Genomic DNA, 27,508 nt, shown 5'->3' on the forward strand with positions numbered 1-27,508 from the left:
GAAATTGTTTTAAGTTCCTCCCTCCCTATAGCCCCTGAAAGAGTATGATACTTAGCATGAGTTTCCTTGCCCATGTTTGACTTGATACGATAAGGCTTTACAGAGACTAGAGTTAATGTTGAGGATTTCCAGGGGAACTCTCTCGTTTGTGTACCACTGTACCACCACTTCCTGTTGTTGGGGTAGGATGCAATCAAAAATACTGATCAATTTGTGAGTGTGATTACGTCAGGTTATCTGTAGAGTCTGTAGGACAATTCTCCCGATTACACCACGTCCACAGAACGGTGTTGAGGAGAACTCAGGCAGGTTGATTGGCAACTGGCACTTAGGTTGATGTGGGCAGTCCACCAATGTTTATTGTTATACTTTTCTATGGTTTTTTGCACAAGGATTCGCACTGGATCCTTAATAGGCCCACATTTTTCTGCTGCTAATAATTTTTAGGTTTATATAATGCTTTAGCGTGACTGTTAACTGTGGTGGCCTAACAAGTGTTGAGGAACTGGGGTCAGAAAATGATGCATAACCTAAATTTTGATGAAGGGTCTTTGAACTAAAACATTGCCTGTTTCTCTTTCTGCAGATGCTGCCTGACCTACTGAGTTTTTCTACCATTTCTATATTTTATTTTAGATTTCCACCATATGCAGCTTTTTGTTGATTTTCAACGACAGATGGCCATGCTGGTCACACCCATATTCAGAGAATTCACATCAAAGAAGCCATAATGGGCACCCTGCTAGATCAGACCCTAAAGAATTGAAAATCAAAGATCTGCAGATGCTAGAAATCTGAAATAAAAACTGAAAATGCTGGAAACACTCAGCAGGTCTGGCAGTATGTGTGGAGGGAGAAATAATTAAGATTTGAGGATGCCATCTTCTCGCAGCTACCATTGGCCTGAAGTCCCACACCACCAGGTTCAAGAACAGCTACTTCCCTTCAACCATTCAGTTCTTGAACCAACCTGCACAACCCTAATCACTACCTCAGTACAGCAACACTATGATCTACAATGCATTACAATGGACTTAATTTATTTTGTTCTGATTGTGTTCTTTCCTGTAAAAATTGTGTATAATTTATGCTTAATTTATGTTTTTCTTGTGAATGTTGAGTATCTGGTGCTATGTGCCTGTGGTGCTGCTGCAAATAAGTTCTTCATTGCACCTGTGCATATATGTACTTGTGCATATGACAATAAACTCAATTTTGACTTTGGAGACCTACGACAATCCCCTTCAATTAAAAAAATAACAATAGCAAATCCAAAGGTACAATACTAACTGTACAATGACATACAAGAACAACATGAGCGGTGATGTCTTCTTAACTGACAGCACATACAGAGCATAAAAGGAGAAAAGCACCACCTCGCTACAGAAAGAGCACAGTCTCCAGCTTGTGAATGAGATTATGTTGCTAGTCTAAGAAGCATTGACGCTAAGATTGGTGGAGTTGTTCATGATGTAGAGGGTAGTCCTAGGCTACAGGGTGATATTGGATGTGTTGGTCAAATAAGCTAAGAAATGGTAGATGGGAGTTTAATCCAGATAAGTGTGAAGTGATGCATTTTGGGAGTACTAATGAGGCTAGAACATAGACCATGAATGATCAGGTCCTTGGGAAAGCTGAGGAACAAAGAGACCTTGGTGTGCAAGTCCAAAGAAGCTTAAAGGTGGCAATGCAGGTAGATAATGTGGTTAAGAAGGATGCTGGCCTTCATTAGTCGGGCATTGAATACAAGGGTGGAGAGGTTATGCTCGAACTTTATTAAAAAATTGGTCAGACCTCAGCTGGAGTATTGCGTGCAGTTCTGGTCACCACACTATAGGAAGGATGTGATAGTGCTGGAGAGGGAGCAGAGGAGGTTTACCAGGATGTTGCCTGGGATGGAGTGTTTTAGTGACTGGAGAGACTAGATCATTCTTCCCTGGTGGAGAACATTTTTTCCATAATGGGCCAAATGGCCTGTTTCCATACTGTATGATTCATCTCTGAAGGCTCCTTACCTGATAAGCAGCAAGTGACTGGGAGAGCAGGTTGCAACGACTTGCTCCGAGCAAGTCCACTTTCTGACACACGTCATTCTTTAGCTTGTCAAACTGTGCCTTTGCATTCCGCACTTGGGCCTGAACCTGTCGTTGAAACACACAAATGGGACAGTTTTAACCCATTCACTTAAAAGGACTAATATGCAACCGTTCATAAGGTCACAACCTACAATTGAGAAGTGTATTTCATTTCCAACAACCTCCCCTCCTCTCCTAAAGGAGGGGCCTTTTACATTGCATTGTGCCTTCACCAGAGGAGTCATTTGTCATACAGCAGGCCACTTAACCATAACATGCATAACATCTGAGCCCAATCCTCTTTTTGCCTGGCATTTGCCTGCACTTTATAGCAGGGCTCACGTAGAGCCATTGGGACCAGTCCTTTACCTCCCTGACCCAAACACTATGAGGGTTAACTGTACAGAGCAAACTACTGCCAGAATTGAGATGTCATCAAAAGGGGACTCTAGTGCCTGGATCAGATTTGCATTTCTTCATTCTCAAGTGGATCGCAAGATCTTTATAAAGAATATGAACAACTTCAAAGGCCCCAATAAATTATCTTTAAACCCAACGACAGAAAACTTCAAAGAACCACGCTGGTTTCAAACACTAATTTAAACAGAGTGTTCTCTTTCTCTGAGCACAATCACCTTAAAGGTAACAGCTGTGCAACTTTTACACACGTGCTTAGCATATCAACACTGCCTGTAGGTGACTTTGTTGCTCTTAAGAAAATAAATGTACATTAACAAGAATGGCTGAGAAGCAGTGCCATGTTTAGTATTCCAAAAGCATGATGCAAATTTATGGGGTGGAAAACCCATATTTGTGCTTGTTGCAATACCCAAGGGATAAGGAACAGGAGGAAGATAACGCCAAAAACGTTACCTGTTTGGTTCTACAAGCCCGTAATTGCTAAAGTAAATCCCTAAGTTGTGTGTATAACTCATCACTTCTGTAAATTGTCAGCCAACAGACTTACTTATATATTTTTAGATGGCTCTGTTATCTCCACCTGCTGGCCTCTTAATTTCCATCCAGTGTAAACCAAAGCTCATCCAAATCTATGGTGGCTCCATTTTACTTTGCACCATCCCTTTCACTCACCACTCTAAGCTCACTGTCCTTCTCCAGTTTTAAATGTTCATCTTGATTTTCAAGTCCCTCATGGGTGCGTCCCTCCTTATCTCTGAAGCCCTCCCTGTCCTACAGTTCTCTGAGATTTTCATGCTCATCCAGTTTTGGTCCTCTATCCTTAACTTTGGTTTCCCTGTCAATGGCAACCATAGCTACTGTTGCCAAGGCTTTATGCTTTGGAATTCCTCCCTAAACCTTCCCTTCCCCCTTCAGTTGCTTCATCAAATATATATTTTTAATGAAGCTTTCAGTCATCTATCCTAGCATCTATGATTTGGAGTCAATTTTGTGCAATAACATTTCCATAAAGTCTCTTGGACAGTCTTAAGAAGTTTCAGGTGTTATATAAATGCAAGTTGTTGTATGCTTTAAATTAGGGTCCATCTGCTCAGTATAAAAAAGTCTCATTAGTCCTACAAAGAATTATTGTACTTCATAAAATGCTGTCAATCAAAACACTTCCCCTTGGTCTTAGTCTCTGTCTACTGCCTGGAGGTAACCTTTGACTAATAGGACTGACTGGAGGGTATTGGTATTGTTTAATCATTGTCACTTGTACCGAGGTACAGTGAAAAGCTTGCCTTACAAACCGATCATACAGGTCAATTCATTACACAGTGCAGTTACATGGAGTTAGTACAAAGTGCTTTGACGTAGTACAGGTAAAAACAGTAACAGTACAGAGTAAAGTGTCACAGCTACAGAGAAAGTGCAGTGCAATAAGGTGCGCGGTCACAACAAGGTAGATCGTGAGATCATAGTCCATCTCATTGTATAAGGGAACCGTTCAATAGTCTTATCACAGTGGGGTAGAAGCTGACTGTGCAGTACAAGGCTCCTGTGCAACGAGTTCTGGCTGACCACTTCTGCCATATGTTCTGACCACCCTTTGCTATTCCATTTATAAACAAACACATTTCAGACTGGCAGCAAAAAAAATGACTTAATTAGCATTTAAGGCTTCCCTCAAATGTTTTACCCTTCTCCCCACTCCTCATCAGTCTCCCAGTGGCATGCTTCCTGCCCCTCATCAAGCAGCTCTGGAAGTGACTGGTAGAACTCTACCTCTTGCTGCCACAAATGGCAGTACTCACGAGTGGTAGAAAGGAAAGACTGTGCATAAAATAACAGTTATTAACCTTGCTTCTTTCATAAGCTTGGGATGCACCTCAGCACTGTACACCCAGAGACATACTCTTGAACAGTAGTGGCTGTTGCAAAAAAGGCAGAAGTGAATTTGTGCATTGTGAGCCACATGCACAATTTGTTGTAGGAGCTGGAGAAGGGTTATATATTGACAGCAAGGAGAATTTCGCTGTTCTTCATAGCAGTGCCAGAAGATCTTTCATAGACAAAAGACAGCTTGTTTTAATATCGCATCCAAAGAGACTCCTAAAGAGTACCTTGGGAGTGTTAGCCTGAACACTCAGGAACAGGACTGATTCTGACTCAGGCAAGATGGAGGCCTCTAAAATATTGAGAAGGTTTGATAGAGTACACGAGATAGGGTTCCATTCACTGCCACAACTGATGTTCTCATACTCTCCTGATAAACTGCAACCAGCAGGGAATGCCCACTTTAAGTAGCTCTAAGTGCAGTTTAAGACAGAAAACTCTGCCCATCTGGTGTACTGGACCAGGACTGATAAACAAACTTGGGAGTCTCTGAAGAAGCTTATGCAGGAAACATTTCCTTTTTGAACTAGGATTCCGAGAAGTGAACACTAGAAGAACATAAAGAATAGGAGGGGAATTATTCAAAGAGTTGAGTAATGATAGTGGTTGAATTCTGGAGTAGTATCCTGATGGCTGGAAAATTTAAATTTGTACTTAAATAAAAGCTGCAATAAAAACCTATCATCAGTGATGATGACCATGAAGCAACTGGACTGCTCTACAAAAATCTGATTAAAGGAAATCAGCATTCCTTTGTCTATACGCAATTTGAAATTCACCAAAATGATTAACTCTTAATGTACTCTGAAATAGCTCAAGGGCCCATCAGGGATGGACAGTAATTGTCAGGGTTGCCACAACATCCCCATCCCATAAATAAATGTAATAAGGAAAGGAAATCAAAAACTAGAGAGCATAGGTTTAAGGTGAGAGGGGAAAGATTTAAAAGGATTCTGAGGGGTAACTCTTCCATGCAGAGGGTGGTGTGTGTATGGAACAAGAGGAAGTGGTTGAGGCATTCAAAAGACACTTGGACAGGTACATGGATAGGAAAGATTTAGAGGGATATGGGCCAAACACGGGCAAATGAGACTAGCTCATGTAGGTATCTTGGTCAGCATGGACAAGTTCGGCCGAAGGGCCTGTTTCCCTGCTGTATTACTTGATGACTCTGAGGTCACAGCTGATCCCCAAACTGCTTACATATTAATCCCAATACTACTCCCTCACACAAGTTTCTTGCAAGGCTGTGTTGGTGGTGGATTGGGGTGAACTGTGGGCAATATTGCTACTGCTAAAGGGTGCCAGTAGTTTGCACTTACAAGGTACCAAATAATTCAGACTGATAAACTGCCAAAAATACAGGTAAGTGGTCTGACAGTATGGACCACACTGTGCAGATTTCTGGTCTCTGCATTATATTACAAACAGGATATAGATTACTGGAGATGGTGCAAAAAAAAATTTACAAGGCTGGTACCTGAGCTGGACAGCTGAGGAGGATGACCTGACAAAGGCCTCAAAAATGATTAGTAGATTCATTTTGAGTAAACATAGATAAAGTTCCGCTCAAGGCGAAGAGTCTTTTGTAGAAAATGGTCCCTAATAAATCCAGTAGGAAATTCATGAACACTCTTTTTTCCAAAAAGTGATTAGAATGTTTAAATTAGGTCAACATATGAGGATGAAACAAGTAGATGAGTGCGCTGAAAAGTGTTGGCGATTAAACACCAGCATTGGATACTTAGATCAATTGGCTGCAAATTCTATGTACATATATGCAGGTTTATTTGAAGTTCTGAAAGAAATAATGTAACGTAGATCCAAATGTCATAGCCATATGTGAAAAGTGACTTTATAACATAATGGAGTGTTAAAATGTAGATAAGAAATAAGAGTTGGTAGGGAGGGGGCCCACAGGAGTTTCTGGAGGTGACAGGATGGGAAAAAGGGACAAAGTAATTGATACTGATGGTCTGGCCATGTTCCAGTGGCTAAAGATGGAGACACCCATGGACAGAAGGAATAAATGCCATTACAACCTTATAACCCTCCAAGATCCTTGTGTTGCTTTTCTTCTTTGAATCCCAGTTTACACTGTCTCTCCTCAGTGACCATGCCTTCAGAGGTCCTTAGCTTCAATTCCCTCCCTAAACCCAATTCCCCCTCCCTCAGCCTCTCTCTCTCTTTCAGCTCCCTTCTCAAAGCTATTGCTTAAAACCTATTTCTTTGGCCAAACTTGAGGCCACTTATCCAAACAACTCGAGTGGCTTAAAGTCATATATTGTCTCTTAACTCTTCTGTGAAGACACTTCACTGCGTTAAATGTTGTTCTTGTTGAATGTTTTCTGCTCTGGCCAGAAACCCTTTTGAAAATACAAGTAGGTTATGTTCAGGTAGCTAGAATCAGCCCTCACTGTTTGCTCCTAAAAAGAATTCATAGATGGCCTCATCTTATATAACTGTTACTTTGATCCCCAAGCCTGGGATCAATCTCCTGCAAAAGTCAACTGGCATCTGTTAATGATCAGACCCATAGTTGTGATCACACTATTAACAGTTTGGCAAGAATACAGCCCTTCAGGTTTGCTGAAAGGATTAAGCAAGGTTGTTTTCTTTTACCATGAGAATATATTAATATTTGTGAGGTCTGTAAACAGAATGTGTGATTACAGAAGCTAACAAAATCAGCATGAATAAAATAAATTGTCATCAGCCTCTTCTTCTCCCTGAGTAGGTCTTCATACTGATGCAAACTGACAGGCAAACAGTGTGCCCAACCGTGCTGAGAAGCAGTAGAGCTATTCTTAGCAGATAATGCTTGCTGCAGCAGAAGTCACTGCCGGAGGTTAAGGCACTGAGCACTGGGAGCCTGCACTGAAGAAGGAATCAGCTCTTTTTCTCTAGGCATATTTACAAATCTCACTGCAAAGCCAAATAGATTATTCATGCCAAGCTGTATGGCAAACCCCAGTGACAAACAGCATGATACTTAAGAGGCATTTTTGATAAAAATACAATGCTGCCATGTAAATCATGCTCAGGAATATTACTCCCCAAGACTTGCCTACAAGCCAATCTGCAGAACCAGTGCAAGGACATACTGTCATATAATTTGGAACTAAGGATCACTCTACAGTTGCAGGGAATACTAAACCAGTATTTTCTACCAACTGGCAATGTAAAAAAGGATGAACATTTATCAATGAAGCTGAAGTGCGAAACTGTATTAAACTATTTTTGATGTTATTATCCATAATGAGTTTATTGCTACTGGTACACTCTAAGGGAACTTGCACTTGATTTGAGACACTAAAGCCATTAATTCATCACGTAATATGTTCTCTTCATCGTCTGCAAAATTTCACTTTATCCCAGAGGTAAACAGTGACAAACAGTGCTTCATTCTTGTCTTACAAAGCTCAAACAGCTCTCTCAAAGCAAAGAAGTAATTCCTGGGCTGACAGAGGCCATATTTTTAATTTAAGCTATAACCCATTATGCTCATTTGGAAAAAATTCCTGAATTTCTCAGATATCCTGACTTACTGCCCCTCTGAAGCACTCCACTGACAAAGCAGTGCTTCTGTACGTTCCAGGCAACAACTGCAGTGCCTTTAACCAAAAATAACTACACGGAGCTTCATGGAGTCAGGGAGGGGAGTGTAGCAGAAGGCGAATTCTGAAGGAGGAATAAGGGGCAGTAGTAGAGAGGGAAGAGGTTTAAGGAAAGAAAGCTAAACTCTTGGGAGTCAGATGTATTGCAACTGGGAGCGGAGAATGATGGTGATGGAAGTGGGGACTGATGCTGACGGGGTGTGGACTGACAGTGACAGGACTGACCTTGTGTAGGTTGGTCAACAGCGATGCTTCTGGGACTGCTGCACAAGTCTGGCACTGCAGCATATAAAGCAGACACAGCACTCTTTCGAAAGTGGGAAAGGGAGCTCAGACTGAGGCAGGGTGGATGATGGGTCCTGTAGCCTCCATCCTCACAGCCCCTCCACTGCGGTCCCTCTCAGCCCCCTGCTTCCTTTACCACCACCATACTGTCCACAGTTGTTTATCCAGAGAACTGGCAGTAAGTGTTTATACAACTGCTTCATATAAATAGGAGTGAGTATTCAGCCCACTCCCTTCCTTAGGTGCCACAACTTCCTTGAAATGTGATCTCTGAACACATTTATAGGATGTCCTCCAAAGCAGTTCAGTAGCCTCTACAATGTGATGCTTCATTTCCTCAGTTTTATTGCAATCCCGCTCAGCCTAATCCCACACTCCCTATAGCAAGTAGTCCCTTCAGCCTGTTCCCTCCTCCCTCTGCTGCCACCAGTAAGAGGCTCTTGCAACTCCTCTCGCCTCCACTTCCATCTACCACCACCGCCAGTACCCCAACTTGTGCTGCTGCTCCACCAGCACACAGCACAGGACCTGGACAGATTTGAAGGTGGCAGATGCCCCAAACTATAGGATGGATGGCAATCCTAGCATTAAGCCAAAGGCTTCACTTGCTTGACCAATGCAGATAGCATTGAGAGAATTACCTGCCCCTCTTTGACTCATCTCTTGCAGAACAGAATGTCCATCTGAATCTGCAGGTACATTCTGATCTGAAAGGCAGCACTTCTGACACCACGGCAATATTTCAGCCTTAGTAACAGCAAGGCTTGTATCAGTGGGCTCAAAGCCAACATTTCTTCAGTGAACTTATGCTGACACCTCCATTTAATGATACTGCAGGTGCAGAAGATACAGGAAGATTTTATAATTAGTCTAGAATCAGCAAAATTAACTTCAGCTTCTGGCTGCTTTCTGTCTGCTAACCTGTGAATCAATTTACTGTAAACTCTAGACATGTTCAAGAAAATTGTAATGATGAGCATGCGAGAGTACAGCTTCTGAGTAATGCAACATTTCCCACGTTTTTAATAGGCTCTGCTTTTGCTTTGTTGAACTTTCACCCCAATCCCACTATGGTGAAGGCTTTATTCTGTTTCTGATCCCTTACGCGTATCCTGAACATCTGGCCCAAAAGCATTTTTTGGGAAGTTCATTAATTTCAAGAGACATGGTCTGCTTGTGGAAAAGATCGTTACATTGTGCTTGCCATGTCCTCAATAAGTCAGGTTAAGTCTTAAAGCTGGTTACTGTAATGACTGCAGACAATACAACTTTGTTATAAGGTCAACACTGAATGTTACACAGCATTCAACCCAACCACCTCCAGAGAATGCCAACGGCTAAAGGTGCTTGAACACTTGAGGAGGCAGATGTGAAGGAACAAAATTTAATTATGAGAATAATAAACCTTGAATTAGCCAACCTGCAATGCATAACTATAGTACTGTTGTGAGAAATCCACATGGCTGTCACGTGACAGTAACGACAATGACCCCTGCTAACCAGAGGACAGCATTGCTCCTCTGATCGGAAGTGATACTACTGTCAATCAAGGTGCGGCTCCACCCACCCCTCAGGTGTGAGAGTACCTTTTGCCATTGAACTTGCCTAACCAGTACCCTTTGTCTCTGAACCTGCCTGACCATTGGCTGTGGCAGGAACCTTTGTCTTTGACTCCCACACCATTGGCTCGTTTAAATCACAACAGTGAGGCTCCACCCAGCCTCCTAGCACCATAAAAAGGGCTGCAATCCCCTAGCCTCTCGCTCTTTTGACGACCCCAGGAGCAGTGAGACAATGCTGCAGAGATCATTGGTAAGAGTGCATCACCACATGGTCAGGGAGCATTTAACTCAGGGAGCGTTAAGGGCCAATGCTAGTGTGGGACGGGCATTGAAGTGTTATATCTTGAAGTTGTACATTGTTATTGTGTGCTTGTTTGTATCAGTGTGTGTGTGTGTGTGTGTGTGTGTGTGTGTGTGTGTGTGTGTGTGTGTGTGTGTGTGTTTGTGTGTGAGTGTATTTTACCCCAGTTGCGATTTCCCTCTCGTGTTCGTGGTATCCTGTGCGTGAGTGAGTGTGTGTCTGTTCCCATCCATTCTATCCCGCATTTGCCTTTGTGATTAAACTAGTTTTGGTCTACAAAGCTCATGTTCAGAGTCCTTGATCCTTAAGACAGCAAAACGATTTCACACAACAAGTACACACTGAGTAAATGAAAGGGCTAGCAATGGGCTGTGAGAAGCTCAATCCCAGGATGCAGGAATGGAAGATTGCTCAGACAAGTACTTAACTTGGTGCCCTGAGTGAACCACAGGAATGGGAACCCAAGAAATTCTGCAAAACACAGTGATGATCTGCATTTTAGAGTCATATAGCATAGAATCAGGGCCTTTGGCCCAACTGGTCCATGCCAACCCATTCCCATCTAAGCTAGTCCCAATTGCCTGTGTTTGGCCCATTTCCCTCTAAACCTTTCCTATTCATTTACCTGTCCAAGTGCCTTTTAAATGTTAATGTACCTGCCTCAACCACTTCCTCTGGCAGCTCATTCCATATACTGACCACCTGCTGGGTAAAAAAGTTGCCCTTCAGGTTCCTATTAAATCTTTCCCCTCTCATCTTAAACTTATTCCCTCTAGTTCTTAATTCCCCAACTCTGGGAACAAGACTGTGTGCATTGATCCTATCTATGCCCCTCATGATTTTCTACACCTCTATGAGATCGTTCTTCATTCTCTTACGCTCCAATGAAAAAAGTCCCAACCTGCTCAACCTCTCTCCACAATTCACTTCCTCAAGTCCCGGCAACATCCTCATAAATCTACTCTGCACTCTTTCATGCTTAATGACATCTATCCTATAGCAGGGTGATCAAAAGTGAACACAGTATTCCAAATGCGGCCTCACCAACATCTTGTACAACTGCAACATAACATTTGTTTCAGATAGCTTCCCTATCTCTGATGACTCCTTACTGGGGCCAGACCAATGCTGCTTTGAATTGACTACCAAGAAATACACAAAAAAAATAGTCTTGGGGCAAGTTCCTCATCTCTACTCTCACCTGTGCCTGTAAGCACCTCTCTCCACTCAATGCCTGGCTGCTTCAGTACTACAGAGACTAAAAGCTTTGCTTTATGTGGTTTAAGGATATGGGATCCATGGAAAAGAAAAATCACTAAGTCCTCAGGCACACTGCACCGGAAGAGACTGTTCAGCCCGCTGGATCCCTGTCAGCTTTTTCAAATAGCTAATTAGTCCTTTGGTGTAGTAAACTGACCCATTGATCCATTCTCAGCCACAGCACCAGTTGAGCTCCCTGTCTTTCAAGAGCATCATGCTATCTTCAATCACCTGAAAGGCAGGCAAGGCCTTATGAAGAAGAGGGAAACTGGAGGCTGAAGCCCACAAGGCCAATGGAAGGAAATAAGTGTTGTCAGTTCTATTGCACAAGTTCCCAAACATTTTTTGCGATGTCTCACTTCAGAATATTTTTCTTTTGCTGCCTCCCCGAATTCTCCACTCAAGTTATGAATAAACAAACATTCTGCTTCATAATTGCAACCCTTACTAACTTTACTACAAGACTGCAGCAACCCCCACCCCCCATGGCCCTACGAAAGTGGGTGCACCCACCCCAGGTTTGAGAGTCTTAGGTTTCAACTACATGCTTCAGAAGACAACTTGGAATGATGTTTTCTAGATCCTAAGAAAGTAAACTTATCATTCCCAAGGCCCTTTAAAAAGAACTGATAGCTACCTGCCCCACCATAAAGAGGAAGACCAGCACTCTCCTGAAGCCCCAGCATAGAGTCATAGAGCAATACAGCATGGATACAGGCTCTTCAGCCCAATGAGTCCGTGCCAACCATGATGCCCACCATCTAGTCCCAATTTCCTGCTGGCCCATATCCCTCTGAGCTCCACCCCTGCATGCACCTATCCAAGTGCTTCTTAAATGATACCATTGTACCTGCCTCAACCACTTCCTCTGGCAGTCGTTCTATATACTCACCACCCTCTGTGTGAAAAAGTTGCCCCTCAAGTCCTTTTTAAATCATGTGTGGACGTTCCATGATAATTTGTGATTAACACTCCACATATAAACAAAAGTCACAGGATACTGCAGATGCTGGAACATGGAGCAAAAAACAAACTGCTGGAGGAACTCAGCGGGTCAGGCAGCATCTGGGGAGGAAAATAGTCAACCATTGATTTGGACTTACCAGTTATCTCCACTCTATATTTCAGTCCAGATGAAGGGTCTCGACCATAAACATTGACCGTCCATTTCCCTCCACAGATGCTGCCTGACCTTCGGAGTTCCACCAGCAGTTTGTTTTTTGCTCCCCATACAAACAGGACTCTTTTTACCTTCAACTTGTACTATCACTCTTCTCATTCTTTAGAAGGCCAATATATACATCAGTACAGAAGTATTCAGCCAGATCATCCAATCAAAAGTTCACTTGTGACTCACCAATGGCCTGTGACCACTATGTGTGTCATTTACTGTCCAGCAACCAGCCTGTCAAACTACTGGCCAGGTTCTATACATCGACCCTACAGCACACTCCACAGTATTTGGAGTTCAGTGACGTGGAAGTCACGTGGCCAGCCCTTGCACACGGTAACAATGTCGTCTCAGGTCACCCCCATCCCTAAAGTGGGTCACAGCTGAGAAACATCAGTGTGGTTTCCATGTCAATATTTTGCAGAGCTCTTCATACTCTGTTCAAAACTCTGCCACCTGACTCACAGTGGGCAGTGTGTGGGAGACCATCCAATGACCTTTCCACCTCTTGCTCTACTTAGAGGAGTGGAATATGTGGAGGAGTGGAATATGTGGAGTCGTGGAAGCATGGTTAGCAAAATTTAAAAATATTTGTAACTATTTTTGTCTATATTTAATTGTTTGCACAAAATATGTCTACCTTGATGACACTCTGCAATCCAGTCACCTTCAGACCACGTATTCAAAGTAAGTCCCGACATTTACTCTCATAACTTCCAGACCATGGTTCAGACAATCTAACCCAAATTACTATATTGTGGTAATAGACAATAGCATGTGTGTTGGGGTGATGGGGGTAAGCAATGTCATTGGAGAAGAGTATTTTATCTTTATCCCTGAAAGTAGCATCACAGGTAGACAGGGTGGTGAAGAAGGCGTTTGGCACGCTGGCCTTCATCAGTCAGGGCGTTGAGTACAGGAGTTGGGACGTTACGTTGCAGTTGTACAAGGTGTTAGCGAGGCCGCACCTGGAGTATTGTGTACAGTTTTGGTTATGAAGCTGGAAAGAGTGCAAAGAAGATTTACGAGGATGTTCCCAGGATTCAAGGGACTGAGTTATGGAGAGAGGTTGAGCAAGCTGGGACTTTATTCATTGGAACGTAGGAAACTGAGTGGTGACCTTATACAGGTGTATAAAATCATGATAGGGTGAAAGCACACAGTCTTTTTCCCCAAGGAAAGGAAAACAAAAACTAGTGGGCGTAGGTTTAAGGGAAAGATTTAAAAGGGACCTGAGGGGCAACTTCTTCATGCTGGAGGTGGTCTGTATATGGAACAAGCTGCCAGAGGAAGTGGTTGAGGCAGGTACAGTAACAACACTGACACATAGACAGGAAAGGTTTACAAGGATATGGGCCAAAAACAAGCAAATGGGACTGGCTTCGATAGGTATCTCTGTCCTTATGGACAAGTTAGGCTGAAGGGCCTATTTCCATGTTGTATTACTCTATGACTCTGTGCTCTAAATCCCACATCTTTGATGAGTTGATTCTACTCAAGCCTCAATGAGGAATGTGCTCAGAAGAGATTTTATGCTGGAATAGGTTCTCATTCATGGGTATTAATCAACTCACCAGATATAAATTAGCAGTGCTGTCCCATGAAATTGTGGGTCTCAAATCTTAAGTTAAAGGAAGGACGTTTTGCTTGTGGCACCTCAACACAAGGGGGTGATTCCACACATAGCTGGACTTCTCTGAATCAGATCTTAGCACTGTTCAACTGTCTCAAAGACCAACACCTCATAGAATCATAGAACAGTATAGCACAATACAGGCTCTTCGGCCCACAATGTTGTGCCGACCTTTAAACCTCACCTAAGACCCCTTCCTCCCACATATCCCTCTATTTTAAATTCCTCCATATGCTTATCTAGCAATCTCTTGAATTTGAGCAATGTACCTGCCTCCACCACCACCCCAGGCAGCGCATTCCATGCACCAACCACTCTCTGGGTAAAAAACCTCCCTCTGATATCTCCCTTGAACTTCCCACCCATTACTTTAAAGCCAAGCCCTCTTGTATTGAGCACTGGTGCCCTGGGAAAGAGGCGCTGGCTGTCTACTCTACCTATTCCTCTTAATATTTTGTATACCTCTATCATATCTCCTCTCATCCTCCTTCTCTCCAAAGAGTAAAGCCCTAGCTCCCTTAGTCTCTCCTCATAATCCACACTCTCCAAACCAGGCAGCATCCTGGTAAATCTTCTCTGCACCCTTTCCAACGCTTCCACATCCTTCCTATAATGAGGCGACCAGAACTGGACACAGTACGCTAAGTATGGTCTAACCAGGGTTTTGTAGAGCTGCATCATTACCTTGCGGCTCTTAAACTCGATCCCACGACTTATGAATGCTAACATCCCATAAGCTTTCTTAACTACCCTATCCACCAGTGAGGCAACTTTCAAGGATTGTGGATATGAACCCCCAGATCCCTCTGCTCCTCCACACTACCCAGAATCCTGCCATTAACTTTGTAATCCACCTTGGAGTCTGTCCTTCCAAAGTGTACCACCTCACACTTCTCCAGATTGAACTCCATCTGCCACCTCTCAGCCCAGCTCTGCAACCTTCGACAGTCCTCCACACTATCCACAACACCACCGACCTTTGTGTTGTCTGCAAACTTGCCAACCCACCCTTCTACCCCTTCATCAAAGTCATTAATAAAAATCACGAAAAGTAGAGGTCCCAGAATCGATCCTTGTGGGACACCACTGGTCACAACCCTCCAATCTGAATGCACTCCCTCTATCACAACCCTCTGCTTTCTACAGGCAAGCCAATTCTGAATCCACATGGCCAAGCCTCCCTGGATCCCATGCCCACTGACCTTCTGAAGAAGCCTACCATGTGGAACCTTGTCAAATGCCTTACTAAAATCCATGTAGACCACATCTACTGCACTGCCTTCATCAATCTGCCGGGTCACCTCCTCAAAGAACCCTATCAGGCTTGTGAGACATGATCTGCCCTTCACAAAGCCATGCTGGCTGTCCCTGATCAGACCATGATTCTCTAAATGCCCATAGATCCTATCTCTAAGAATCCTTTCTAACAGCATGCCCACCACAGACGTAAGGCTCACTGGTCTATAATTCCCTGGACTACTTCCTTTTTTGAATAAGGGGACAACATTTGCCACCCTCCAATCCTCCGGTACCATTCCCGTGGACAATGAGGACTCAAAGATCCTAGCCAATGGTTCAGCAATCTCCTCCCTCGCCTCGCGGAGCAGCCTGGGGAATATTCCGTCAGGCCCCAGGGACTTATCTGTCCTAATATTTTCTAACAGCTCTAACACATCCTTCCACATGCTCCAGAACATTAACCTTACCAACACTGTCCTCAGTGTCATCTAGGCCCCTCTCCTTGGTGAATACTGAAGAGAAGTATTCATTGAGGACCTCACCCACTTCCACGGCTTCCAGGCACATCTTCCCACCTTTGTCTCTAATCGATCCTACCTTTACTCTCGTCATCCTTCTGCTCTTCACATAAGTGAAAAAAGCGTTGGGATTTTCCTTAACCCTACTCGCCAAAGCCTTTTCATGTCCCCTTCTAGCTCTCCTCAGCCCCTTCTTAAGTTCCTTCCTTGCTACCCTATACTCCTCAAGAGATCTATCTGATCCTTGCTTCCTAAATCTAATGTATGCTGCCTCCTTCCTCCTAACTAGTTGTTCCACCTCTCTCGTCACCCATGGTTCCTTCACCCTGCCATTCCTTCTCTGCCTCACCGGGACAAATTTATCCCTAGCATCCTGCAAGAGATCCCTGAATAATGACCACATCTCCATAGTACATTTCCCTTCAAAAATGTCATCCCAATTTACATTGTCAAGTTCTAGCCTTATAGCCCCATTATTTGCCCTTCCCCAATTAAATATCTTCCTGTCCCCTTTGTTCCTATCCTTGTCCATGACTATGCTAAAGGTTATGGAGCGGTGGTCACTGTCCCCCAAATGCTCACCCATTGAGAGATCTGTCACCTGACCCGGTTCATTACCTAATACTAGATCTAATATGGCATTCCCTCTAGTTGGCCTATCAACATATTGTGACAGGAATCCGTCCTGGACACACTTAACAAACTCTGCCCCATCTAAACCTTTGGTACTAATGATAGGTATTGTATATATATTTGGAAGTATTTGCATAGTATTCTATTTGCATAGAAGTGGAAGTAGACCATTCGTCCTATCAATATCATCTTTCCTTTGGATCATGACTGATTTGTATCTAATTCCATTAGTCTGGCTTGGTTCCATATCCTTTTAAAGCATTATCCAGAAAAGAAACCTCACTCTCAAATATAAAGGATCAATTTACCAAGCCTCAGAGTTCAAATTCCCATGATCATTGCCCTTGAAAGAAGGTAATGGGTAATGGGGTAAGTTGTTAGCCCAATGAAATCTAACTGTAAAACAAAAACACCGACAAAGTGAAACAAGTTTGTTTCTGAAGTTTCCAAGGTTGATATCATCCATCCTTTTATACTTAAATATATAAATACATACTAGTTAGTAATATAAATCAATAAAACTGGAGCCACTTTCATCCTGAAGAGGATACCTATACCTGTGCAGCACACATACCTTCCTGAACTTCTCCAACTGTTTGTATGTGTCGGGATCCAATTCCTGAGAGACATCCTTCATCCAGAGCAGCGCTCCCCTATACTCGGTCCGAGTCTGTTCCATCCGATTCACAGTGAGTTGTGTGTCGGACACTGCCCGGCGACGGAACGTTTCCACCTCCTGTCCCAGTCGAAGTAATGGAACACGCAAAGCTAGTCTGGAATGGAAGGAGGAAGATGAGCTGTACAACTCCAGACATTAATCACAGGATAGATGTGGAAAACAGGATGATTTAAAATTAGTTCACTTTACTGATTTGTACAATGTTCCTAATTCGACGTCATTCTGAGACTTGCAATCAGGATCATTTCGCTTAAGTATAAAACACTCAGTACAGGTATGGAAGTCTATAACTCTACATTTCTTCTCACTTCAAAGTATAGAATTTAAAAATATTAGATACTATATATTAGATATTAGATCTTTGTAACAACACTAAATTCAATGCACCTTTGTTGCAACGAAGTCCCTGATATCTAAGCTTGCAAACACCTGCAGCACCGATATTTGATTTAATGCTTCTTGCAATTATCTTTCAGACTCCCATTAGAAAAGTAGGGTTTTCCCTAGTGACTTTGAAAACAAACATTTACTCAAAGGTGCAGCCCAGTGTTATCTGGAGTCCCCTGCATCGTCTGTATGGCTTGGCACTGCTTCAGGTAGTCCTGCATCAACTGTAAAAATTGGGAGAGGTAAGTGCTTCAACTGAATCACATGTCCTACATCCAACCTGCTCACAAATACAGACTGAATGCACTGTCCCATTTGCAAGGTGAGCAAATGATTATTCAATTTTTATTTTAATTATCAACATCAAACTTATACAAGAAAAAGCAGGCATCAAATGAGGCACAAAAGCAGAATGAGTGTGAGGGTTGGCCTCAGCCCCAGCAAGTAAAAGTACCTTTGTTTTGCAGACCCACACAGGGCTTTGCTGGTAGCATTCATCATCTTCCCCGCTGGTGTTTTATCCTGCTGACTGTGTCCCTTCAAGAACATACCCAACTCATTCTCCTCCTGGGATAGAACTGCAATGTCGAATCAGGCAGCCGTTAGCATTAAGGTCATAAAAGTTGAAGTGAAACACATTATCAGCCCAATGACAGCTGAAGAAAAGAACTCTAATTCTTACATCGTTAACAACTTGCACTTGTATGGTAGGTTATAGTCTTTGGGTCTCAATACTGAATTCAACAATTTCAGGCAACTTGCTTTTTTCTTGTTTGCATCAGAACTGGCCTGTTCTACTGTAAGGTTATCCATCTGTAATATTAACTTGGTTTTTCTCTCTCCACAGATACAACCTGACAAGCCGGGCATTTGCAAATTCTCTTTCTGGTTTCAGCAACAGCTCTGACCTACATTTCACAGCAATTTAAAAGTCCTTTCTCCAGCTGCCCCCATTGTTCCCCGAACCAGATGGCTCCATAAACACTAGAATCACCTTGTAATGCTGGCCTCACCCTTATCAGAGATATTCCTCTTGTTCTATCCACTGCTTCTCTGCAACTTAAAACTAACTTTGTTTTCTCATTTTCACAGTTCTGACAAAGGGTCTTTGAACTTTAACTCTGTCTCAGGTTCCACTGGTACTGCCAGGCCCTGCTGAGTATTTCCAGCATCTTCTGTTTTTATTTGAGTTTGACTTAAAGGAGAGGGAGGTGGAGCAATGGAGGGGTACCAATGAGAGAATACAAGGGCAACAGCACTGCTGTCAATGGTTGGTGAGGGAACAGCAGGCGTAGAGCTGGGTTCTCCATCCCAGGATGATCTCTGAATGGTTTTGACAGATGATAGCAGGGCTCAATGGTGCTTCATATGCCCCGATCAGACCAAACTGAGTAGCTTAACCATTCGTCCACCATCTCCATATCAGCCAGTTGAATGAATGGAGAGGAGAGCCACACAGGTAAAGACTAGGGTGAGAAAGACTTATGATTTTAATGGGAATTTAGACATCAAAGGTGAAGGGGACAGTTTAAATGAGTAGGAACGTTGTGACAAATGCAGACTTAAGGCTGAACAGTTAGGATTATTAAAGTATCAAACATAAAAGAACATAGGAACCTAAAAAATAAAAGCAGAAGTGGGCCATTTCGCCTTCCAGATGAAGGGTCTCGACTTGAAACGTCGACTGTCCATTTCTCTCTACAGATGCTGCCTGACCCGCTGAGTTCCTCCAGCAGTTTGCTCCAGATTCCAGCATCTGCAGTCTCTTGTCTCTCCATTTGGGCTTCATGCTTATTCCACCATTCAGTGAGATCAAGGTTGATCTTATAAACCCAGCACCACTGTTCTCTACTAATTCCATATACTTTGAATAAGTGCATTGTGAGAGAGATTTTTCTAAAGGCAATATATTAAGGAGTGGAAAGGGAGATGTGAATAGAGAGTGACACAGGAAAGTTCTCAGATATGATGCTAGCTGTGACTGAGACAATAGGAAAAATGAGACCACATGAGGAGGCAGGGTGAAGGAAGTGACTATGAAGGTAAGCATTTATACTGTGGAGGACGGGCAGGCAGAGCTTAGGGCACATAAGTTCATGGTGAATTACGGTGCAGAGGCTGAGGGAAGAAAGCAGTAAAGGTATATCAGACAGAACAACTTTATAGCACCTGGAAATGTGGCAGAGAACGTGAATTTTGAGAGGCAAGAGGGAAGGAACAAGGTGAGGTGCTCAAAGGAGGAGAAAGTGCCAAGGGAGTAGGGAGACAGAGCAAGGTATGATTTGATGATAGGGGTTGGGTGGGGGGGGGGGGGGGGGCAACAAGGAGTCACCTATTGGTCCAGAACACAGTGTCACAGCGATCATAAGCTGAGAAGACTAACCTCCACACTCACCAACTGACCCTTGATCTGAGGCACAGTCATGAAATGGCCACAAAGGGAAACAGAGTTCTCTTAATTAGCAGCATGCTCTACTAGCCTGGAGCTGGGAGTTTCAACATCTCAGTGTATGGATATTATACAGGAGCCAGCATTTTGGCATTCTCTTACAAGGTTTGCAAAACCAATTATTTTTTTTAAATGAACACCGAGCTCTTCGAGTTGAAGGATGTTGGCGGGAGAGGTAGAACACTTCATTTCAAGTACAGTTAATAGAAAACTGTTCTAAGTCATTTATGGCACAGTCAAGTGATTCAATAACTTTCTGTCTACCAGGTGGCTTCATCACGAGGGCAATCCTGGCCTCACCTCTCACAGAAATGCCCTCTGTCCCATGATCCCTCCCCACCCCCTCTCAAGTTAAAACTAATGTGTTTCTCTCTTTCCCAGTCCTGATGGTCTTCAACCTGAAATATTAACTTTGCTTCTCTTTTTACAGATGCAGCATGACATGCTGAGTGTTTCTAGCATTTTCTATTTTTATTTAAGATTCCCAGCATCTGCAGGTTATTTTTGATTTTCAGTTAAAGCTCCTGTTGCTGTGTGCAAAAACTCTGGCTCAGGCCCAGTCCAAGAATATCTCTGGCTATTTTCCCCTTCTCACAGAGTCACCTTTGGATCTTCAAGTTAAATTACCAACCTGGCCTTAATTAAAGAGAGTTCCTGCATGTACCAGGACCAAGCTCAGACTGCTGAATCTCAATTCACTTAAACACCCCTCCAGCAAGCAGGCAGAAGGCTGGGTTTGAATCAAAGTCCCAAAAAATGGCACTGAATCAGATCAACATCTTATTTTAGTTTCAGTACAGTCTGCCTGATTGAACTCAGTTTAGACATGGCTGTATTACATTTGGAGTTTTGTAATTAATTCATGCTGCCATACTTCTTGTATGAGGAACAGACTCTCACAGACCAGCATACCACGCATTGGTATAAAACATGCAAGCAGCGTCACCTACAGGCACAAACTGTCTCAACACTTCCAGAGCAGAATCAAGCCCAGCATTCTTGGTTTTAATTACTGCACTGATTCACATACAATTAATTATACTTTCAGCAAAGATAAAGATTAATAAAGAAGGATGTGCGTACAATCCTATTGGATCTTAAAGCATCAACAGCATTCTGTTTTCTGTCATTTCACTGGAATTTTAGTAAAGCAAAACTAGTAGTATGTAAAATATTTTACTCTGCCCACAACTGGCTTTTGCTTTTCAAACGTAGGCTCTGGAAAGTTTACCTTGAACTTGAATGGGACTAGGGTAAGATACTGCGAGTTACTGTCTGGTCACTGTTGATGGCTGCAAACTGAAGGCGATGAATGAAAAGCAACAAGGTGATCTCACAACATTAAAGTGGGGGTTTCCAACTAATTCAAAATTTCCAGATATGCCCAACTTTATTTTTATTCAGCCAGGCCCTGGAACAGAGGAGGCAGTTATGTGTCACTCATAATGGTGGTTCTGGAGTCCTTGATTGGGTAAGCACAAAGGTTTCCTTCTCAAATGACATGAGTGATTGAGGGGTGTTTATGGCAATCTGGTGGTCTTGTGGTCACTCTTACTGAGACCAAACATTCTGTTGTTTTGGAGAGAGAGGCAAGGGGTCAACAGTAGAGGGAAGGGGGAGAGGGGAGAGGTGCTGAGGAAGGGGGAGAGCAGTGGGGGGAGAGGGGCAGAATCGGGGGAGACAACCAGAGAGGGGGAAGAGGAGGGGGATCAAGGTGGGGGAGAGAGGCAGAGAGCGGGGATCAAGGTAGAGAGGGGGGGATTGAGTCAGAAAGAGGAGATCGAGGTGGGGGAGGGAGGCAGAAAGGGGGGAGAGATAGTGGGGGAGAGAGGCAGAGTGGGAGACAGAGAGAGGAAGCCAGAGAGATGGAGAGAGACTGGTGCAGAGAGGGGGAAAAGCAGAGATGCAAAGGTAGGAGGGAGAGAGTGTGAGAGGAGGGAGAGGGCGAGGGAGAGAGTGTGAGAGGAGGGCGAGGGAGAGAGTGTGAGAGGAGGGCGAGGGAGAGAGTGTGAGAGGAGGGCGAGGGAGAGAGTGTGAGAGGAGGGCGAGGGAGAGAGTGTGAGAGGAGGGCGAGGGAGAGAGTGTGTGAGAGGAGGGCGAGGGAGAGAGTGTGTGAGAGGAGGGCGAGGGAGAGAGTGTGTGAGAGGAGGGCGAGGGAGAGAGTGTGTGAGAGGAGGGCGAGGGAGAGAGTGTGTGAGAGGAGGGAGAGGGAGAGAGTGTGTGAGAGGAGGGAGAGGGAGAGAGTGTGTGAGAGGAGGGAGAGGGAGAGAGTGTGTGAGAGGAGGGAGAGGGAGAGTGTGTGTGAGAGGAGGGAGAGGGAGAGTGTGTGAGAGGAGGGAGAGGGAGAGAGTGTGAGAGGAGGGAGAGAGTGTGAGAGGAGGGAGAGGGAGAGAGTGTGAGAGGAGGGAGAGGGAGAGAGTGTGAGAGGAGGGAGAGGGAGAGAGTGTGAGAGGAGGGAGAGGGAGAGAGTGTGAGAGGAGGGAGAGGGAGAGAGTGTGAGAGGAGGGAGAGGGAGAGAGTGTGAGAGGAGGGAGAGGGAGAGGGAGAGTGTGAGAGGAGGGAGAGGGAGAGAGTGTGAGTGTGTGTGTGTCAATATGCCACGACTTAGCCAAAAACAGAATAATCTGAAAATTCAATGTGAATTTTCTCACATGTGAAATTAAAATCTCCTTGAAGCAAGGTGCCAAAACAATTAGATGAGAAAATTAGGAGAATACAGGCATGAAAACTTTCTCCTGAAACGCATTACGCAAACCATGGTGCTAAAGTTTGAATTTCATCTTGATGCAGTTAGACAAAGAAAGTCTTAAAATTGAATTCAATTCAGATTTACCTTTACATTTTGACTAACCATTTTATTAGCATTGATATTCATTAAAGCCATTCAGGCAAACTGGTGCTTGCTGTCAGGATGAAGCCAACTTACTCTTGCAATCTATCCTGTCTGCAGTTATTTATTCTCTATCTTTCTGCTGATGCTCCTTACTTCCCCTCCTTTGCCAATGTGCTGATTCCATGGCCCTTCCCCAAACGTCTATTCTTCAAATGGGATTGAAGACAGTGTCAGCAATCTATTTGGCCAAGAGGGATCCTAAATGATCTCTAATTTGCTCTCAACCCATGGTGAATAATTTTCCACAGGTGCCTCTGAATCGCAGTAGAGTGGAAATCCTGGACACTTTCCCACTTTTCCCCCCAATAATAAAGGGTGTCATAAGAACAATAGTGAGAAAGGATCCTGGACAATTTTAATCTTCATACAGATTGAGAAAGTAAATTGGCCAAGGTAACCTTAATGGTGTTCATGGAATGAATTTAAATCAGTTTCTCAGATTAATATGTTGTGGACCCAACAAGTGAAAAGCTGTTTTAGATTTGGTAATGGGCAAAGAGGCAGGACTAATTAGAATTTCATGCTCAGTTTTTGTGTAGCAACCTTGTCTGAATTAGATGAAATTAAATATTGGCAATGATATAGATACAAAGGGCTCACTGGCTAAGGTAGATTGGGAAATTAGATTAAAAACTTTGATGATAGATTAGCTGTGGCCGATATCTAATGAATAGTTTATAAACCTCAATCAACATAATCTCATTGAGAAGTAAAGATTCTTTGGGAGACATGATCCATTTGTGACTAGCTAAAGAAGTTGAGATTAGTTTGAAAAAGGCTCAAAGTTGAGAAGAAATATAGGTGTGAAAATTGGGAGAATTTTAGAAACTAGCAAAGAACGACTAAAATTTGACAAAGATGTATAAAACATAATATTAGAGTAACCCAGCAATAAGTATAGAAACACATTTGAGAGCTTCTACAAATACATGACAAAGAAGAGAATAGCAAATATGAACCCTGGTCCCTTAAAAAGCTGAGCTAGGGGAACAACTACTGGAGGAATAAGGAAATTTAAATATTTTGTATTAGTCTTCAAAGTTGAAGAAGTGAAAAGCATTGTAAAGCGGTCAGTAAATAAGTGGAAAAAGGGAAAAATTAAAACATAGAGCAGTACAGCACAATACGGGCCCAATACTAGCAAACTTATGGGACCAGGGGTTGTCAAAACTCCTGGATCTGATGGCTCACATCCTTGGGTTCTTAAGGAGGTGGTGGCAGAGATAGTGGATACTTTGGTTGTGCTCTTCCAAAGTTCCCTTGATTCTGGACAGATCCTAGAGGATCAGTAACAACAAAAGTAAAACAATAAAGTAATACAAGGAAGGAAAGGAGAGAGAAAGCAGAGAATCACAGGCCAATTAACTTAAAATCAGCCTTCAGCAAAATGCTGGGATCCTTTAAGGTGGCAACAAAATATTGAGAAAATGATGGTTTTGGGAAAGGAAAACCATATTCATTAATTAACAAATTCATTGGACTTCATTGGAACTAGCACAGTGGATAAAGAAAAGCCAGTGAATGTAATATATTTAGATTACCAAAAGGCATTTATTAAGGTGCCAAGGAAAATGTTACTGCGTGGGTTAGGGGTCATGAGTTGAGGATGACATATTAAGGATATAGGATTGACAGGGATGAATGAATCACTTTTAGGTTGGCAAGCTATAACTGGTAAAATGCTTTCGGGATCATTTATTTGGTCTCAGCTACTTACCGACAGGTGAAAGGATATAATGAATCCAAATTATCTGATGATACATGGGTAGGTGGGAAAGTGTTCCGAGGAGGATACAAACTCATGGTCATAAATTCATACAGCATGGAAACAGGCCATTTGGCCCACCACGTGCACCCTGTGTTAATTCTGTCTTCCCGCACTTGGCCCATAGCCTTCAATTTCCAGACAATTCAAGCACTCGTCAACACACCTCCTCAACTCTGTTTCCACCACTCTCTCAGGCAGCGTATTCTAGGTACTCGCTACTCTCTGGGTGAAGGAGGCCTCCGTGCCCCCCTTCCCCCCCCCACCGATCTCTTACCCCTTACTCTATTTTATCTACCTCTGATTGGTATTGGTATATTATTGTCACTTGTACCAAGGTACAGTGAAAAGCTTGTCTTACAAACTGATTGTACAGGTCAATTCATTACACAGTGCGGTTAAATTGAGTTAGTATAGAGTGCATTGATGTAGTACAGGTAAAAACAATAACAGTACAGAGTAAAGTGTCACAGCTACAGAGAAAGTGCAGTGCAATAAGGTGCAAGGTCACAACAAGGTAGATCGTGAGGTCATAGTCCATCTCATTGTATAAGGGAACTGTTCAATAGTCTTATCACAGTATCTATATCCCTATCTATATCCCTCATAACTTTATGTACTTCAGTCATGTCCCCTCTTAACCTCCTCCACTTCAGGGAGAATGGACCTAGCCCCTCTAGTCTCTCCGCATTACTGAAACACTCCATCCCAGGCAACGTCCTGGTGAATCTCCTCAGCACCCTCTCCATCACTGTCACATCTTTCCTGTGCATCTCCTACAACCTATTGTTACGGACTCAGTGAATGTCCCTTTAAGATAGAGAGTGTGTGTGTATTTGTGTGTGTGGCGTGCTTACGTCAATAGAAGATAAAGGACGTAATGACGTTGAAGAAGAAAGAGAGAGAGAGAGAGAGAGAGAGAGAAGGGAGAGAGACACCAGCCTGCTAGTTTTCTCTATCGATGGATGAGAAACAATAACTGTGTCTGCCACTGAAATCCATGTATGGAAGTTGGAAGTAATCCGGTGGGGTTCACTTTGTTGCTGACCTGTAGAAGGAAACAGGTATTTGTGTGTGGACGACCACGATTCGGATGCTTTTCGGGGTGAGGAAGTCACTACCGAGTAAACACTGAAGTGTCGTTTGGGTTCCATTGTGGAACATTTGGATTTCGTATTTACTCTCTCTCTGCTTCTCTACGTCTACGTCTTATCTTCAGACAACGGTGGTTGTTGAAGAAGCCCTTGCTCATGTTTCACCTTATGGCTTGCGGAACTGAACTTTAAGAACCATTCCTGAACTTGGAGTTTGGGACTTTGCCACACACACACACGAAGAGTTTAGTTTTGGGGTTAACGTTCAAGGTTTAACATTTTTGAATTCTAACATACTAACATTTTTACTTTTATTTTACGTATTATCATAAGTAGTAATTAATAAAATAGTTTTTAACACTGAATCATGCTCAGTGTGTTTCTTTTGTTGCTGGTTCGTGACACTATGGACAGCCCTTACATATGATCCAGCATTTGGGAGACCAGTGGGATGGATTTCCCAGCTGTGTGGGGCCACAGGCATCTTCTGCCGGGTGGGAATAAAATGGGACATTTCCCTGTGCATTTACTCCCCACCCCCCACCCCTATTCAAGCTTCAACAATCGGGGAATGGGTCAAGCCAAGCAGAGCTGGGGGCACTGAGCAGACTCACTCGCTCGCTGAGTGAGGCCAGATGGTGGCCGCTTTACTTGTGCCCTCTCACTCTCCCATCACAGCCGTTTCTCTGATCCTCTCCCACAGACTGTTGTTCTTCATTTCCAACTTATGAACAGTTTGGGTTACAAACAGTCTTCAGGAACAGAACCCTGTCGTATCCTGGGGACTGTCTGTAGTGTGGTGACCAAAGCTGCACGACCTCCCTGCTCTTGTATTCAGTGCCCTGACTAATGAATAATCAGCATCTATTACAAGTTATGAACAAAGTAACTGAATGGCCAAAGAACAGAAGCCAAAAATGCAGCAGTTGGAATGTAATGAGGGGAAATGTGCAGATATCCACTTGGTAGGAAGCATATTGGCAGGTCATACTGATGTGACACTATTAACAGACGTTGTTAGAGATATTTTGGTGCTCACATACATGAAATAGTAAGATAGTATGCTGGCACAGCAAATAATGGGGAAGGCAAATTAAATGTTGGCCTTTCCTGTAAGAGGATGGAATGCAGCTACTACTACACAGGGCTCTGCTGATTACACACTCCCTGGAAGACTGCAGAGACTTTGGACCTCTTTATTTATAGCAGAATATACCTGCCCCAGAGGCAATGAAACCCAGGTTTGCTAAAAGACTGGGATGAGGGGATTGTCCCAAGAGAAAAGATTGAGCAGAATGAGCCCAAACTCTCTGGAGTTTAGAATAGCAGTGATCATATTGAAACAATGCTCAGTGGGGACTCGACAGGGTGAATGATGTGAAGATGTTTCCCCTGGTGGGAGAGTCTAAAATGAGGAGTCAGCATAACCGTTGGCCACTTAAAAGACTGAGGTGAGGATGAATTTCTTCTCTCTGAGGGTTGTGAATCATCGAAGGATGCTGTATATTTAGGGATGAATTACATAGATCGGAGTTACATAGTACCAATCTTTGACCTTAAGTGCTAATTCTGTTTCTCTCTCCACAGAGGCTGCCTGACTTTGTTACCAGCATTTTCTGCTTTTGAGTTTTGATATTTGAACTAAAGGT

The 27,508-nt window shown here is 43.3% G+C and overlaps 1 protein-coding gene across 3 annotated transcripts in view; it reads right to left on the reverse strand.

The window, feature by feature from the left end:
- The window catches only part of ical1 (islet cell autoantigen 1-like), a 109,372-nt gene that overhangs the window by 45,735 nt on the left and 36,129 nt on the right, over positions 1-27,508 (reverse strand). For all 3 annotated transcript variants that reach the window (XM_052023459.1, XM_052023452.1, XM_052023467.1), the window contains 3 exons: positions 18,113-18,236; positions 17,167-17,365; positions 2,016-2,141 (listed from right to left, as the gene is read on the reverse strand). In XM_052023459.1, coding sequence (XP_051879419.1) covers positions 2,016-2,141; positions 17,167-17,365; positions 18,113-18,236 — 449 coding nt within the window. The remainder of the gene's footprint in view (positions 1-2,015; positions 2,142-17,166; positions 17,366-18,112; positions 18,237-27,508) is intronic.

This window comes from Pristis pectinata, chromosome 1 (assembly GCF_009764475.1).
Source record: "Pristis pectinata isolate sPriPec2 chromosome 1, sPriPec2.1.pri, whole genome shotgun sequence".
Taxonomy (NCBI): Eukaryota; Metazoa; Chordata; class Chondrichthyes; order Rhinopristiformes; family Pristidae; genus Pristis; species Pristis pectinata.